The 14819-nt window shown below is 42.4% G+C and overlaps 1 protein-coding gene across 1 annotated transcript; it reads left to right on the forward strand.

Annotated features, from left to right (window-relative positions):
- Window positions 1–7747: 7747 nt before the first annotated feature.
- Window positions 7748–10111, forward strand: LOC125378282 (toll-like receptor 4). Its single transcript, XM_048393740.1, has one exon. It carries the CDS (start codon window positions 7748–7750, stop codon window positions 10109–10111), a length of 2364 nt encoding a protein of 787 aa, XP_048249697.1.
- The last annotated feature ends 4708 nt before the right edge of the window (window positions 10112–14819 follow it).

Raw genomic sequence — 14819 nt, forward strand, 5'->3', positions numbered from 1 at the left:
GTAGGATATATACACAAAGAAATAAGTTAAGCACCCCAGGATATGAACATACTCAAATATCCCCGCTCACAAATACGGTAAATTTCGTGAATATGTCATGAATATGTCAAGAATGGCGTTGCGTCCAAATGATGGGACAGAACAATGGCCACTGTGACGTCACATCGCAGCACGACATGCACATACAGCATGCCACCCGTGCATCTTTCAAAACGCAGTATCTGTACACAGCAGTTGTTGGTCTTTAACATCAATTTCATTGCATTGTTGAAGCAGTATATGTGACTATGGCACGAAGACGGTTATCAGAGGGGAAAAGATGGTGTGTTATTGGTATGCATTCGACAGGCATGACCTACAAATGTATAGGACGCCAACTAGGGTGTCATTATACCGTAATGAGCAGTCTGGTATGAAAACACGGGCAATCCAATGACGCATGGGATCTCCCAAGGTCAGAAAGACCTTGCATAACGTCAAGGTGTTAGGACATGGCTCTGCTTCTGCTGGTACGTCTTCAACCATTTGCAACGTCTCTTGTTCTGAAGCGCCAATGGTTACCTAATAGACGGATGTCAACCAGAACAGTGAGGACTCGACTAAAATCGGCGGGGATGAAGTCCCGAAGGGTAAACAAACGTCCCTTCCTTGCCGATCATCATTGGAGAATTTATTTAGCATGGAGGTTTGGAATCTCAGGACTCATGAAGAGCCCATTGGTGCAATGAGAGAATGTTCCTGCCCCATGTCACGGATGGCCGATTGAGGGTTTGGAGCAATAAAAATATGGCTGACACACCAGGCTTATGTAATGCCACATTGGTTTGTCTGGCCAAGTTATGTACAGGCTTATGTAATGCCACACTGGTTTGTCTGGCCAAGTTTTGTACAGACTTATGTAATGCCACACTGGTTTGTCTGGTCAAGTTTGGTACAGGCTTATGTAATGCCACACTGGTTTGTCTGGTCCAGTTCTGTACAGGCTTATGTAATGCCGCACTGGTTTGTCTGGCCAAGTTTTGTACAGACTTATGTAATGCCACACTGGTTTGTCTGGCCAAGTTTTGTACAGGCTTATGTAATGCCACACTGGTTTGTCTGGCCAAGTGTGGTAGAGGCTTATGTAATGCCGCACTGGTTTGTCTGGCCAAGTTCTGTACAGGCTTATGTAATGCCACACTGGTTTGTCTGGTCCAGTTCTGTACAGGCTTATGTAATGCCTCACTGGTTTGTCTGGCCAAGTTTTGTACAGGCTTATGTAATGCCACACTGGTTTGTCTGGCCAAGTTTTGTACAGGCTTATGTAATGCCACACTAGTTTGTCTGGCCAAGTTCTGTACAGACTTATGTAATGCCACACTGGTTTGTCTGGCCAAGTTTTGTACAGGCTTATGTAATGCCACACTGGTTTTACCTGGCCAAGTTCTGTACAGGCTTATGTAATGCCACACTGGTTTGTCTGGCCAAGTTCTGTACAGACTTATGTAATGCCACACTGGTTTGTCTGGCCAAGTTTGGTACAGACTTATGTAATGCCACACTGGTTTGCCTGGCCAAGTTTTGTACAGGCTTATGTAATGCCACACTGGTTTGTCTGGCCAAGTTTTGTACAGGCTTATGTAATGCCACACTGGTTTGTCTGGCCAAGTTTTGTACAGGCTTATGTAATGCCACACTGGTTTGTCTGGCCAAGTTTTGTACAGACTTATGTAATGCCACACTGGTTTGTCTGGTCAAGTTCCGTACAGGCTTACAGAACTGGTTTGACTGGTCAAGGGTCGCGGGTCACACAACCTGTTTGTCCATGGCCACGATGGTGCTGACCCTTTTGTCGATATTTCCCCCAAACCACTCCAATCTTATACAGAAGTCATATTGAAATTGATGTTCGCTGAAATACAGATTTAGCACGCCTGCTGCGCTGTAGGTCACCTTGGCAGATGACAAATTCAGAAAGTGAAACTTCCGAATGGAAAAAATTCATGCGGAACCAAAACTGAATACAGAATTCAAAAACATATTTAATATGCTTTGTACGATTTTAAGGGCGGTGGATAATGAAAAACACGGCTTTTAATATTGCATTACTGTTACTGTTTCTCTTTTTTTTAAATCATTTACAAATTGAGTGAGGGAGTTTGGTTTAACGCCGCTTTTAACAGTTTTCCAGTTATATCACGGCGTGTCAGCTTGATCTGGGAGGAAAGCCCGAAATGATGCAGGTCGCACCACTTCGGTGAAACCCACGAGCACGGGTTTGGTGCTGACAAACCTAGAAACATAATCGGGGCGAACCGGGATTCGAACCCACAGTCATAGGTTTCTTGCGTGCTCAAGGGACGCAACTCTGCACAGCGAATCGCCTTGGACGACTGGGACACCCGTGCCCCCCATTTACAAATTGTAAATTTGGTTGCCGATCATAGATCAAGTTACTGGTTGTTAGTGCAGCTTACGGGTGGAACCTCGTACCGCACAAATTGTTCAGCGTGCAATAAAGTAGGGGCGGCATGGGCGGATTCAGAAGGGGGGTGCGCACCCCCCCCCCCCCCCCCCCCCTTTTTATTTTGAAAAAACATCTTTATTTCTGTATAGATTACCACCAAAGACAATAAATAGATCTTTATTGTGCCATATAATAATCCATATATATGTGTGTGTGTGTGCGTAGTGAGTGAGTAAGGTTTTACGCCGCAGTATTCCAGCAATATCACGGCTGGTGACACCAGTAACGAACTTCACCCTTATGGGGAATCGAACCCGGGTCTTCGATATGACTAGGGGGCACGGGTTGCCCAGTCGTCTAAGGCGACGCGTTTCACTGTGAAGAGTTGCGTCCTTTGGGCACGCCAGAAACCTATGATTGTGGGTTCGAAACCAGGTTCGCCCCGATCATGGTTCTAGGTTTGTCAGCACCATACCCGTGCTCGGGGGTTTCACCGAAGTGGTAAACGTCTGAGACCTGCATCACTTCGGGCTTTCCTCCCACATTAAGCTGACACGCCGCGATATAACTGGAATACTGTTAAAAACGGCGTTAAACCCAACTTACTCACTCACTCAGCATGGCGAGCGGACGCTTCAACCGACCCAACCGCTCCCCCAACTCCCCACGCCCCCCCCCTATATATGTAATTACACCTATCCTCAGTCTTGCATTAAGCACAATGCAATACCGCCGTATGCAAGAAGGGGCGGTCGGGTAGCCTAGTGGTTAAAGCGTTCGCTTGTCACGCCGAAGACCTGGGTTCGATTCCCGACATTCGTACAATGTGTGAAGCCCATTTCTGGTGTCCCTCGCCGTGATATTGCTGGGATATTGCTCAAAGCGGCGTAAAACCATACTCACTCACTCCTTATGCATGAATTTCATGTGCAGAGCACTATCGTATATGACGTGTTTAGGTCACGTGTCACTTTAGGTCTTCCAGCCTTTGAGGATCGTTTGATGGCTTCCTGTAATAAACAACCCTGCAGTTCCTCAATGTGACTCCTTGTGATGGATAAACTAAACTGATATTTCATAGCAGGAAGCAATTATAGTTGCTGAAATCTACTGGACACGATAGGGCAATATTCTGTTTGTGGTTGTAGTTTTAATCTTTGACCAGGCACGTTTTTTCCCATGGTGTAGACAATATGAATCAAACAGATTGTTTAATGAAATAGTTGGAATTAACATTTTCAATTTAAGATGGCGGAGTATGAGAGTTAATATTTGTCTTATGCCAAAATCATCATTATTCCAGCTGTATCATACCGGCCTGTAAATTATTGTATCTTAGCCAGGAAAACCAGGGGTTGATAGCTTGAACAACAACCCACGCCATTGTGATACACAATCAACGTGATGCACCTATCCTCATTAAGTCGACACCCGTGAAGGTCCGGGGTAGAATAGGTCTTCAGCAACCCATGCTTGCCGTAAAAGGTTACTATGCTTGCCATAAGAGGCTAGTAACGGGATCGGGTGGTCAGGGTTTGCTGACTTGGTTGATGCATGTTATCGTATCCCAATTGCGTAGATCGATGCTCATGATATCAATCACTGGATTGTCTGGTCCAGACTCTAATTTACAGACTGCCGTCATGTAGCTGGAATATTGCTGATTGCGGCGTTTGACAACAAACAAAAAATAGAATTAAAAAATCATTAAGTCGAGGACACAAGTGGCCCAGTCCTCTAAGGACGTCTTGGTTTCATCAAAGTCGTAAACGTCTAATGCCTGCATCAATTCGGGTTTTCCTCCCACATCAAACAGCAACATTTGCTTGTCGTGACAGACGTGGGGCTGAATTCGTATCATCCTACCCCGACGCCGTGGGGCCTGCTGTTGCATAATCGTACAGGGAAGCGAAAACTAATCTTGTTCAATTATGCCTACATGCCCTAACGTTTAAGTACTTTCATCTACTCATGGTATTTTTTGCAATTTGAAGCCGGAAACTCCATTTTCCTCAATCCAACTATTACCATGATGATTATGATGATTGCAGGTTTTATTTCCTATCATTCATCTAGCGCGACGTTCATCATAGCAGTCGCATGTCAAGCTGCGAGGTAGGTATCCGACACCTTTCTCTTATCAGGTCTAGCAGGCTCAAATCAATCCCTGAAAATATCACTCTCGGGCGAGTCTAGCCTTGGTTCAAATTCCGCTGATCCCTGTTTCACCTACGATAATAACTATATTTTGTAGTCAACTAAAGAAGATCTTGAAAATAAATCAATGCCGAACAGCCAAACATGTTTCAGTCGAAATTATAATAAGGAACAATTATGTCTGTGAACAGATGTTGGGAATTGTACATTCTACATGCGACGTCTTGGATCCTGTTCGGTTCATGAGCATAGGTGAGGTGAAATGGGGTTTAACGTCGCGTCCAAGGTTATTGCACTTATATAGCGACGTGCATGTACGTGTGTGTGTTTGTGTGGCTGCTTGTACTAGTCCGGACTGATGCCTATTTATAGTGCTAGCTCACTGAGATACCATGCCGCAGTTTAACATGAATACCCCACTCAGACACAGTATACTGACTCCGAGCCGACCAGTCCTTGTTTTAGCCCCTTAATGCCGAGCGCCAGACAGGGTAAAAACAAGTACCATCTTTTAAGGTCTTTTGGTATGACGCGGCCGGGGATCGAACCCCGGACCTTCCGCTCTCCGGGCGGACGCTCTACCACAAGACGACGGAGGCGGTCTTAATGAGCATAGAGCCCTAGCCACGAGTATCGCTTTATGGACATCTACAGTCCATTTGACTCAAAATGAGAACGATGAATTGCAAAATAACTCGAAATCCAGAAAAGTGTATGAAACATCAATACGGTACTCGACCATGAATACCCTGTATCCAACAAAATCTGAATTTTGTTTATTTTAAGACCCATGACGGATGAAGTTCTTTAAGAAACTATCATGTAATTTTGTATAGAAATGTGTACATGACACGTAGGGGGGACAAACCGTGGAAGGCACAGCGCAAGCACGGTCTGCACGTGCTACACAGTGACCGTGTTCATTCAATGACTTAAGATGCGCTACTCAGCAGATGTTAAACAGTTGATTTTAAATGTGTATGATTTCCGACACCAATCTGAGGTGTGAGTATGTCCTTGAGTATTTATTAGGAGCACCTTGATTATGAACTGCCTCTAGTGACCGATAGTGACGTCAGAACGGGAAGAGATAGAACCGAAAGTGACGTCAGCACCGGAAATAGTAGTACAAGGTCCATGTAATCTGGAAATGACGTCTTTTGGTAGAAAAGGACCATAAGAGACGTCATTTTCCAATAAAAGTGAGTGACAAACCGGGACGGACGTCACAACCGGAAGTTCGATAATTCCCATGATGTTTGTGTTCAACTGTAAACGAACGCACTTATTGCACGAAGTGTTTTATTTGATTTTGGTTTGAATGTGAGCGAGTTGTGTTGAACGCTTCTTTTAACAGTATTCCAGTTATATCACGGCGTGTAAGCTTAATGTAGGAGAAACGGCCGAAGTTTTCAGGTCTCAGACGTTTGCCACTTCGGTGAAACCAACGAGCACGGGTATGGTGCTGACAAACCTAGAGACATAATCGGGGCGAGCCGGGATTCAAACCCACAATCATAGGTTTCTGATGTACCCAAGGGACGCAACTCTGCACCCAATTGTGGCGCCTTAGACGACATCTGCATTTGGATGTTTGGTTATTGGAAAGAGTCACATAATTGGGGCCTACCGGGATTCGAACCCACAATCATAGGTTTCAGGCGTGCCCAATCAGGGCAGCGAATCGCGGCGCCTTACACGACTGGGCCAACCGTGCCCCCTTTGGTTTGAGAAAGTTAATGGGATGATTAATAGTTGGGAAGATGTAAACGAACTTTTAGATGAAACTATATTTTGTCTCCCACATGTATTAAGATATGCGTATGTGCAAAATACATAAATAATTTTGAACGCATTTTTTAAAACATTATTACGCTAAACATGTTCGTATTATTCGGGCACCATTGGAGGGAGTCTTGTTCTGTCCTAGAGCGCATGAAGGCGATGGGCAGGTTACCAGTCCTGCTTCACCCGACCTATTTTCCCACAGCATTTCCGTGTAGTCGGTCTGTCTGTCGAGAGGGGCGAGGACAGCATATCGCCATGCGGGCGAACCTTGACCCATTTCCGTGTAGCGAGTTATACCTGTCGAGAGGGGCGGGGACAGGTCTACAGCATATAGCTATTTTCTATACTGGAAACGTTTGCCGAGTTTCCGGGTATTAGCACCTTTGAGTGAGTGAGTTAATATTTAAAGTCACATCGGCAGTATTTCAGCCATACCGTGACGAGTAGCACTTTTGTGGTAAGGGTTTGATTGTAAGGTTTGATTGTAAGGTCTAGGTCACTGGGATGGTCACTCAAATGGCAGTTCTGCAGCTTTCTGTATGGATCCAATCCCTTGTGTTGAAATGGCGTTAGTACTCACGTTTTCTAAGAGCAATAATACAGAATGCGATTGGCTGAAATATATTTGGGTCACAGGAATTAAACCTAAAGTACATGTAAATTAAGGTAACTAGAGGCATGGGACTTTCTGTTTAAAGTTGTCTTACATTGGACCGGAAGTGATGTCATTAAACCGGAAGTTAAAACTTCTTATTAGACGAGTTCACGCACGGATCTATATTTTAAAGTCCTACTCCATGATATGTCAGCTTGTAATGCAATGGGCTTGTGTCGTTGGATATGCTGTTCGGTCCCTCACTGTTTTCTCATATGAGGTATGTGGGGGAATCGACCATCTGATATTCTTTGTGTGTGTGTGTGTGTGTGTGTGTGTGTGTGTGTGTGTGTGTGTGTGTGTGTGTGTGTGTGTGTGTGTGTGTGTGTGTGTGTGTGTGTGTGTGTGTGTGTGTGTGTGTGTGTGTGTGTGTGTGTGTGTGTGTGTGTGTGTGTGTGTGTGTACTGGGTTTTGTATTTTTTAGCTTTGACTGGAAAACCAGATATTTACTAAGAGCCTAAGTTGATAAGTCAAACACATATGGCAGCAATGTATTTTTGTGTCTGACAGTTATTTTTTGGTTTACAACATTATAATGTTCTAATTTTGCAAGCGTTTTAAGCACATACATGTTCTGGTTTCAGATGGGTTCCCTTGTATGTATAGCTACATGCATGTGCGTATACTTGGCATGTTTGCTCTTCGCCGATGGATTGAAGAACTCTCACATTGTGTGTCCCCCATGCACGTGTGAAAGAGATATGCGCTATGAAGGACTAATGGTCAACTGCATGGGACTGCGCTTAAAGAGCCTTCCTGTTCAGCTTCCCGTCAATACCACGACATTACTTCTCAGCAACAACGAGGTGACGAATCTGACAGAACAGATGTTTCAACGTTTCCCTCATCTTCGAGCTCTTGACCTCTCCAATAATTCCATCGTTGTTATTCATGAAAATGCCTTCAAAGGAATATCAAAGCTGAAGAAGCTAAACCTACAGTTCAATCAGTTGGTGCTGGACTCGCAAACGTATCATCCCAATGTGTTCAAGGATCTCACGGAATTAGAAGAATTAAGTATAGTGGATAACGTTTACAACAAAGTTCACCCCAACGCCACATACCCAGACCAGAGTTTTCAACACTTGACATCCTTGAAGGTGCTGTATCTTGATGGACTTCCGACTGACTTTGGTCCTGGATTTGGTCAATTGGGGAATCTGAGGAATCTGACTTTATCAGGGTATATGAAGTACTGTTATCTACCCGTGCTGCAGAACACCACATTCACAAATGTACCAACAGTTCAACATCTTAACATCAGCTACTGTGATATAATCCGGACGGACCTTCTCACCTTTCAACCGCTGAAACATATTCAGTTAATAGACATCTCGGATAATAGACATCTTGGGTTTAATAATCTCACCAATGCTACATATGGTCTACAACATTCGTCTCTACAAATACTTCGAGCTAATCGTATATATCCTACCTGGGACGTATGTTCACATTTACGCGTTTCGCATGTTAAGTACTTTAAACAGACCCATTTGAGAGAGTTGCATATAGATTGTAATGGCATAATAGGAATAGGCTTGAACGTTGTCAATTATATGCCTCACAGTCTTGAAATACTTTTTGCTCGTTGGAACAAATTTCAGTCGGGTTTCATTTCATTTATGAACCCTCGCATGTCTTTAAAGTTTCTTGATATTACGGGAATAAACGTAGTTCAAAAGCCTTTCATACCTCTACAAAGACACTTCAATTCAATTCCAACCCCGTGTCCACCAAATCTTAAAACCATCATTGCATCCTGGTGTTCTCTGAAAGGCTCTATTGGACACTTACAGCTTATTAAGAGTAACATAAGGAAGGTCATTATGAAACATAATTATTTTACCGCCCTCGAAGGACCACTTGTAGGTTCTCAGAAATTAGAAATCTTTGACCTTTCCCACAATGTACTTCACACAATTGGAGATAAGGTTTTTGAAAAAGATAATTCAGTTCAAATACTTAACCTAAGTTACAACCATCTTGGGCGAACTTTAGGAAATGACAAGAGAGGAGATATCTTTGAAAGATTAGGAAAAATTCGACATCTTGACCTTTCAGGAAATTCCATTTCATGTTTGCCTACCAGAATATTTAGAGGTCTGAGAAATGTCAAGACCATAAACTTGACTGACAATTATTTGAATTCGTTTCACGCCTACCTTAGTAAGAGCATGACAAAGCTTGACCTCGGTGGGAATAAAATACAAATGTTGCCTCCCCACGTTCTGGAGCAGTTTGACAAATTACCTAAGTTGTTGGTAAATCTAGGCGATAACCCGATATCCTGTACATGTGAAGGGTTATACTTCTTAAGATGGTTGAGTAACAATATACATCGCGTCCTTGGCGTTGAAGCAATGTCTTGTAGTATGGAGCGCTATATTACAAATGACTCTCAAATTACAAACTTAGACGTGATTATTGGAATTTTAGCCAAACAGTGTAGTGCTGTCAACATCGTAACCATTTCGGTGTCCTTATCTTTACTCATATTACTTCTTGGGGTTATCTTCGTTGCGATTTGTTATCGTCACAGATGGAAGCTCCGTTACCTCTACCATGTTGGGAGACGGGGCTATCAAGTTCAACACGCTGTAGACAATGTTCCTGATGATTTGTTTGAATACGATGTATTCGTGTCCTATGCAGCGCCGGATAGAAGATTCGTCATTGACTCTATGATGCAAGAGCTTGAGACAAAGGCCGAACTGCGCATGTGCATCCATGATAGAGACTTCCTGCCAGGGGAGGTAATCGCTACGAACATCGTTGACACCATTCAAAGAAGCCGGAAGACCTTGATTGTTTTGTCCCCTTCGTTCCTGAAGAGTCACTGGTGCGAGTTCGAGTACAATATGGCCATTATGGAAGGAGTGCATCGAAGACAGAACATAGTGATAGTAGTTCTGTATGAGTATGTACCGGTCAAGGACTTACCAAAGGACCTGGCGGTAATGTTTCGAAATAACTCCTATTTGGAATACAGCGAGGAGGTGTTCGGAAACGTGGTTTTCTGGCGAAATGTAGTGGAGGCAATAAACACCACGAGAATCGCAGACTGAGGCACTGTCAGATTCAGCCATGGTTACGTATCTATTGCAGAGACAGACTGTTTCAAAATGTATTCAGTCAATACATCCAATCTCATTAAAATCAGACCTTCGTTCTCGCTACCGCTAAACAAAGATCTGAGGACATTCCATTACAGGTCACGTCAGACCGACTCGCGCGAACTTTGACCGACCAATGGAATGACCAATCAGAAACCAGCTTTCTCGTGCTTTACGGCACAAATTTCAAATTGGCGACTACGCTTCGGAACGTATTTTGACAAATTCTCGATTACAAATTTGAAACCTGAACAAAACAACATTCTGGAATGACTAATAGATGGTCTAGACTGTAAGGATTCAGTCATTAAACCCGTAACTATCGTTCGGAATACCCCATGTTAAAGTTTTCGAGATTGCATGATTAGAAATCACATTCCGGCAGTCACTTTCATAATCTGGTAAGCGACGCACTGATTGGTCGGATGAAAGGTCGTTCTGACGTGATCCCTAATGGGATGTCTTCAGATCTTTGTTTAGCGGTCGCGAAAACTAGGATATGATTTTAATGAGATTGTAATCACATCCTGCATCAAGGAGATATAGTCTCATGTGTAATTAGTCGTATTCAGTCTACTCTCCGTAAATCTGATGACTGTTTGTATATATTTTAAATATTTCTCTGTGGAGGAATGTTCTGACACGTTTAGCAATTTTCCATGTATGTGACGGCGGCCTGTGGACAATAGATCAGACAATCCAGTGGTTGATATCAACAACCACACTGTTGGTGTACGATAACACGCTATGAACCATGTCTACGACTGTGACCCCCGGATCCACCCAATCGCCTCATACGACCAGCATAGGTTGCCAAGGACCAACACCAACCCGGAAATGCCACGAAAGATTGCGAATGTGTATGTGTATACATTTACACGTGGATCTTTGTCATTTTACTTACAAGACATCTACTTAGCCTTTTCACGGTGAGGTGTATTCCCACTTTATACAATATTCCCGTAATATTTCGACGGGAGAAACTGGCTTTAGCCATGAAAGGAATCCAACCCGGACCAAATCTCATTTAAATCAGACCGTAGTTCTCGCTACCGCTAGACAAAGATCTGAAGACATCCCATTAGGGGTCACGTCAGAATGACCTTTCATCCGACCAATGAGAGCGTCGCTTACCAGATCATGAAAGTGACAGACAGTGTGATTTCTAATTATACAACCTCGAAAACTTTAACATGGGGTATTCCGAACGATTGTTACAGGTTTAACGACTGAATCAATACAATCTAGACCATCTATTAGCCATTCCAGAATGTCCTTTTGTTTAGGTTTCAAATTTGTTATCGAGAATTTGTCAAAATATGTTTCGAAGCGTAGTCGCCAATTTGAAATTAGTGCCGTAAAGCACGAGAAAGTTGCCTTCTGATTGGTCATTCTATTGGTCGGTCAAAGTTAGCGCAAGGTCGGTCTGACGTGACCTGTAATGGAATGTCCTCAGATCTTTGTTTAGCGGTAGCGAGAACTAAGGTCTGATGAGATTGACCCGGACCTTCGGCGTCACGAGTGAAAGTTTTAACCACCTCTCCTCAAAGTATTTTAAGGGGTTTAGTGTAAAGGTAGTGTAAATGTGACCAACCCTGATAAGGGACCTTATCGATGAAAAATCGAACAAAAGTTATCATTGTTTATAATTCTACGAATACTTCCTCTATTACATCAGAAGTACTCCCTCCCACCTCCTCAATCATCTGTCTCCAGTAAACTAATGTTTGGAAAGACGTGAGGTTTCCTACCTTCAAGCACATAGGTGATGTGAGCTGCTAGTGCTGAAGGGGAGATAACTGGCGTTGTACAGTTGACAGTGAAGAGGACTTCAGTTATAAATCTGAAAGTTTTAGTATGGTGTGACAAGGGACCTTGGCGATGAAAAATCTCATTTTAACTTCTTAATATATTTTAATACTACGGTATCTGAAGACTATAAAAATACAATTCATAAGCTTCAATCCGTATTTATTACTGAGATTCATGGCACCAAACAGTTAGACTCATTTACTGCAAAGTCCCATTTTCAGCCTTATAACTGTTTATGTTTAGAAACGGCAACCATCATATAATACCTGCTCAACTGAAAGTAGTTATGAATGCTAAAATGTTTTGAAATGGGTTTATTACATCACGAGAGAAAAATAGGATAGATTTCCGCGCATGTGGCAATTTTTACGAAAGTAAGTTAACGTCAAACGTCTTACTTGATGACGTCACAGCACAATTGTATCCTAGCACCCACAAGGTCCTTTTCTACTGGCGAGTCACATATGTTGTTGGAACGCGAGTCAACAATATTCGGGCTATATCACAATTACCTGTAATTAAAACACATCTGTGACGTCATTCTATTGTTTGAACGCTCCATTATTTTTCGGGAATGGAGAGTTGCTTGTCAACTGTACATTATCTTAAAGCAGCATTTGAATTTTTCAAATATTTTCAACTACAGAATATTTTGTCAAAGTGTAAAAGTAGGGATGAGTTTTAAGTAGGGGAATATTCTCGTAACTCTCCATTCCTTAAAAATAATTGGCCTCGGCCCCTGCGGGGCCTCTGCTCCATTATTTTTAAGGAATGGAGAGTTACTCGGACATTCCCCTCTACGTAATCGAGTCTGAGCATGAACAACGATTCCTGCCATCGGAGTTCAATGACACAAAATTAACCAAATCGATCCCCATCTATTCGACCCTTACTGGTGTACTGGTGTGAACTTTGACACGGAATCCCGTCTGAGTAAAGCTTATGTGACCTTCTAATGTTCATGTGATGTGATTTATTTTTTTCGGTTCTTTTGCATAAAACTTTGTACATATCATTTCGTTTCTTTGATGGATATAACGTTTACTTTGTAATGGTTATATCCATAAATAAAAATATAATGTAAATAAACCTTTTGTAGAGTAATAAACAAGAAATGATTGCACGATATTGTTGACTTTATTAAATGAGGATGGTAAAACAAACGCGAACAGTATTCTAATTAAATGAATGTGTGAAGATTGCTGTAAGTCGCATTCAGCAACGTTGTGTAAGTCGCATTCAGCAACGTCGTGTACGCCAATGACGTTTGTTGGCAATAATTACTACTATTGTAAGGAGCGGCACAAGGGGCGATATATAAATGATTTCGAATCGCTTGACAGCCCGGGCCAAGTCCGACCGAACACAAGCCAAACACTTCTGATAGAGACTATGTTGAGAATGTTGGGGGAAAAGGGTTTTACTTTGAGAACCGTGTTTGCTTTAGCTACCGCGATCTGAGACACCATAAAGTGGTATATAGGTAGATATAATACTAGTCTATAGATGAAAACACATTTTATGATACATTTGTTGATTTTGACAGCCGGAGCCATGTCGGACCGAACACTTATGAGACTGTTGAGAGTTTGGGGAGAAGAGGTCTACTTGAACCAACGTGCCTGCTTTAAATACGATGAACAGTGACATTATAAAGTGGTATTTACTTTGATATAGCACTATCCTGTAGATGTAAACGTTATACTGACAGATGGAAATTTGTATCTCGAGAGCTAGAAATATTTGATACGTATCAAATCCTATTTCGTTGAACGATTGCTCGTTTACATGTTACCTAGCTCAGCGACGCTTACGAACATCTCGACTTTCTGATTTGCAAGCGATTTTACTCGCAATCACTTAATTATGGCGCACGTTTCTGGGTTGTGATTGTTCATTAATGTCATGTGTGTTTGTTGCATCAATAAAATGCAGGTATGGGCGTCGATAATGGCGTAATTAGCCAATAATAACTTTGAGGCAATCCAATTGCATTGCCTTCTATGATTTTAAACCTAATCCCGTGTGTTTCAATATAATTTGTTAGTAATTCGTTGATATTGTAAGGGATTTACTAATTTTACAATTTAATTCTATACGTACCGATTTATGGGTTAACCATCGGGTTTCAAACTTGGGAAAAACACAACACGCACCTTGCAATAATCTTTATGGTCCTACATCTTCCCGAGCAAGGGAGTTAACTGACTATACAAGTCCAGTTTCCACCCTTGCCAAACTTAGCTTGAATTATGTAGTTATATTTTGGCTGGACTAACGAGTCTATGCAAAGACCAATCAAAATCGCGTAACGAAATCGACATCCGGTTTGTAAACTGCCGTGGAGATTTCGGTCGATTACAGGATTTGCAAAGCATGTGTACCGTCAACATGCCTTCAACAGAAATTTACCAAATCATTCATGTTTTTAATGAAGGTGCTCAGGTGATTTGATGCACTCCGCAAAGTAAGACCCGTTTTATTACAATATAGATCTCGATTATCGATCAGATCGTCTTCACTGGCGCCGCCATTTTGTTTGAAGCAAAGGCAAGTGATATGAGAGGTGGTAGCTGATTGGTCAACAGGAGGGACATAGAAAGGACATGACTCGTAATAGCCACTGCAGGCGCTACGATCGAGCCACGGAATTCCAGCGTATTTCTGCAAGGCTGGAAACTGGACTTTTACAGTCAGTTAACTCCCTTGCCTGGGGAAGACGTAGTCCTATTGATCTAAGCAAAACATTCAATACGGCATTATACATACGGCAACAATATACAGTTAGATAAATATTTCTTTCAGCATGGGTTTATAACGAACATCTATTAAAAATCCTTATCTACAG

Source organism: Haliotis rufescens, unplaced genomic scaffold (assembly GCF_023055435.1).
Source record: "Haliotis rufescens isolate VD_foot unplaced genomic scaffold, xgHalRufe1.0.p SCAF_12, whole genome shotgun sequence".
Classification (NCBI taxonomy): Eukaryota; Metazoa; Mollusca; class Gastropoda; order Lepetellida; family Haliotidae; genus Haliotis; species Haliotis rufescens.

Excerpts from the sequence above, each read along its gene's own strand:
- LOC125378282 (XM_048393740.1), top strand. The coding sequence starts at position 7,748 with ATGCGCTATGAAGGACTAATGGTCAACTGCATGGGACTGCGCTTAAAG.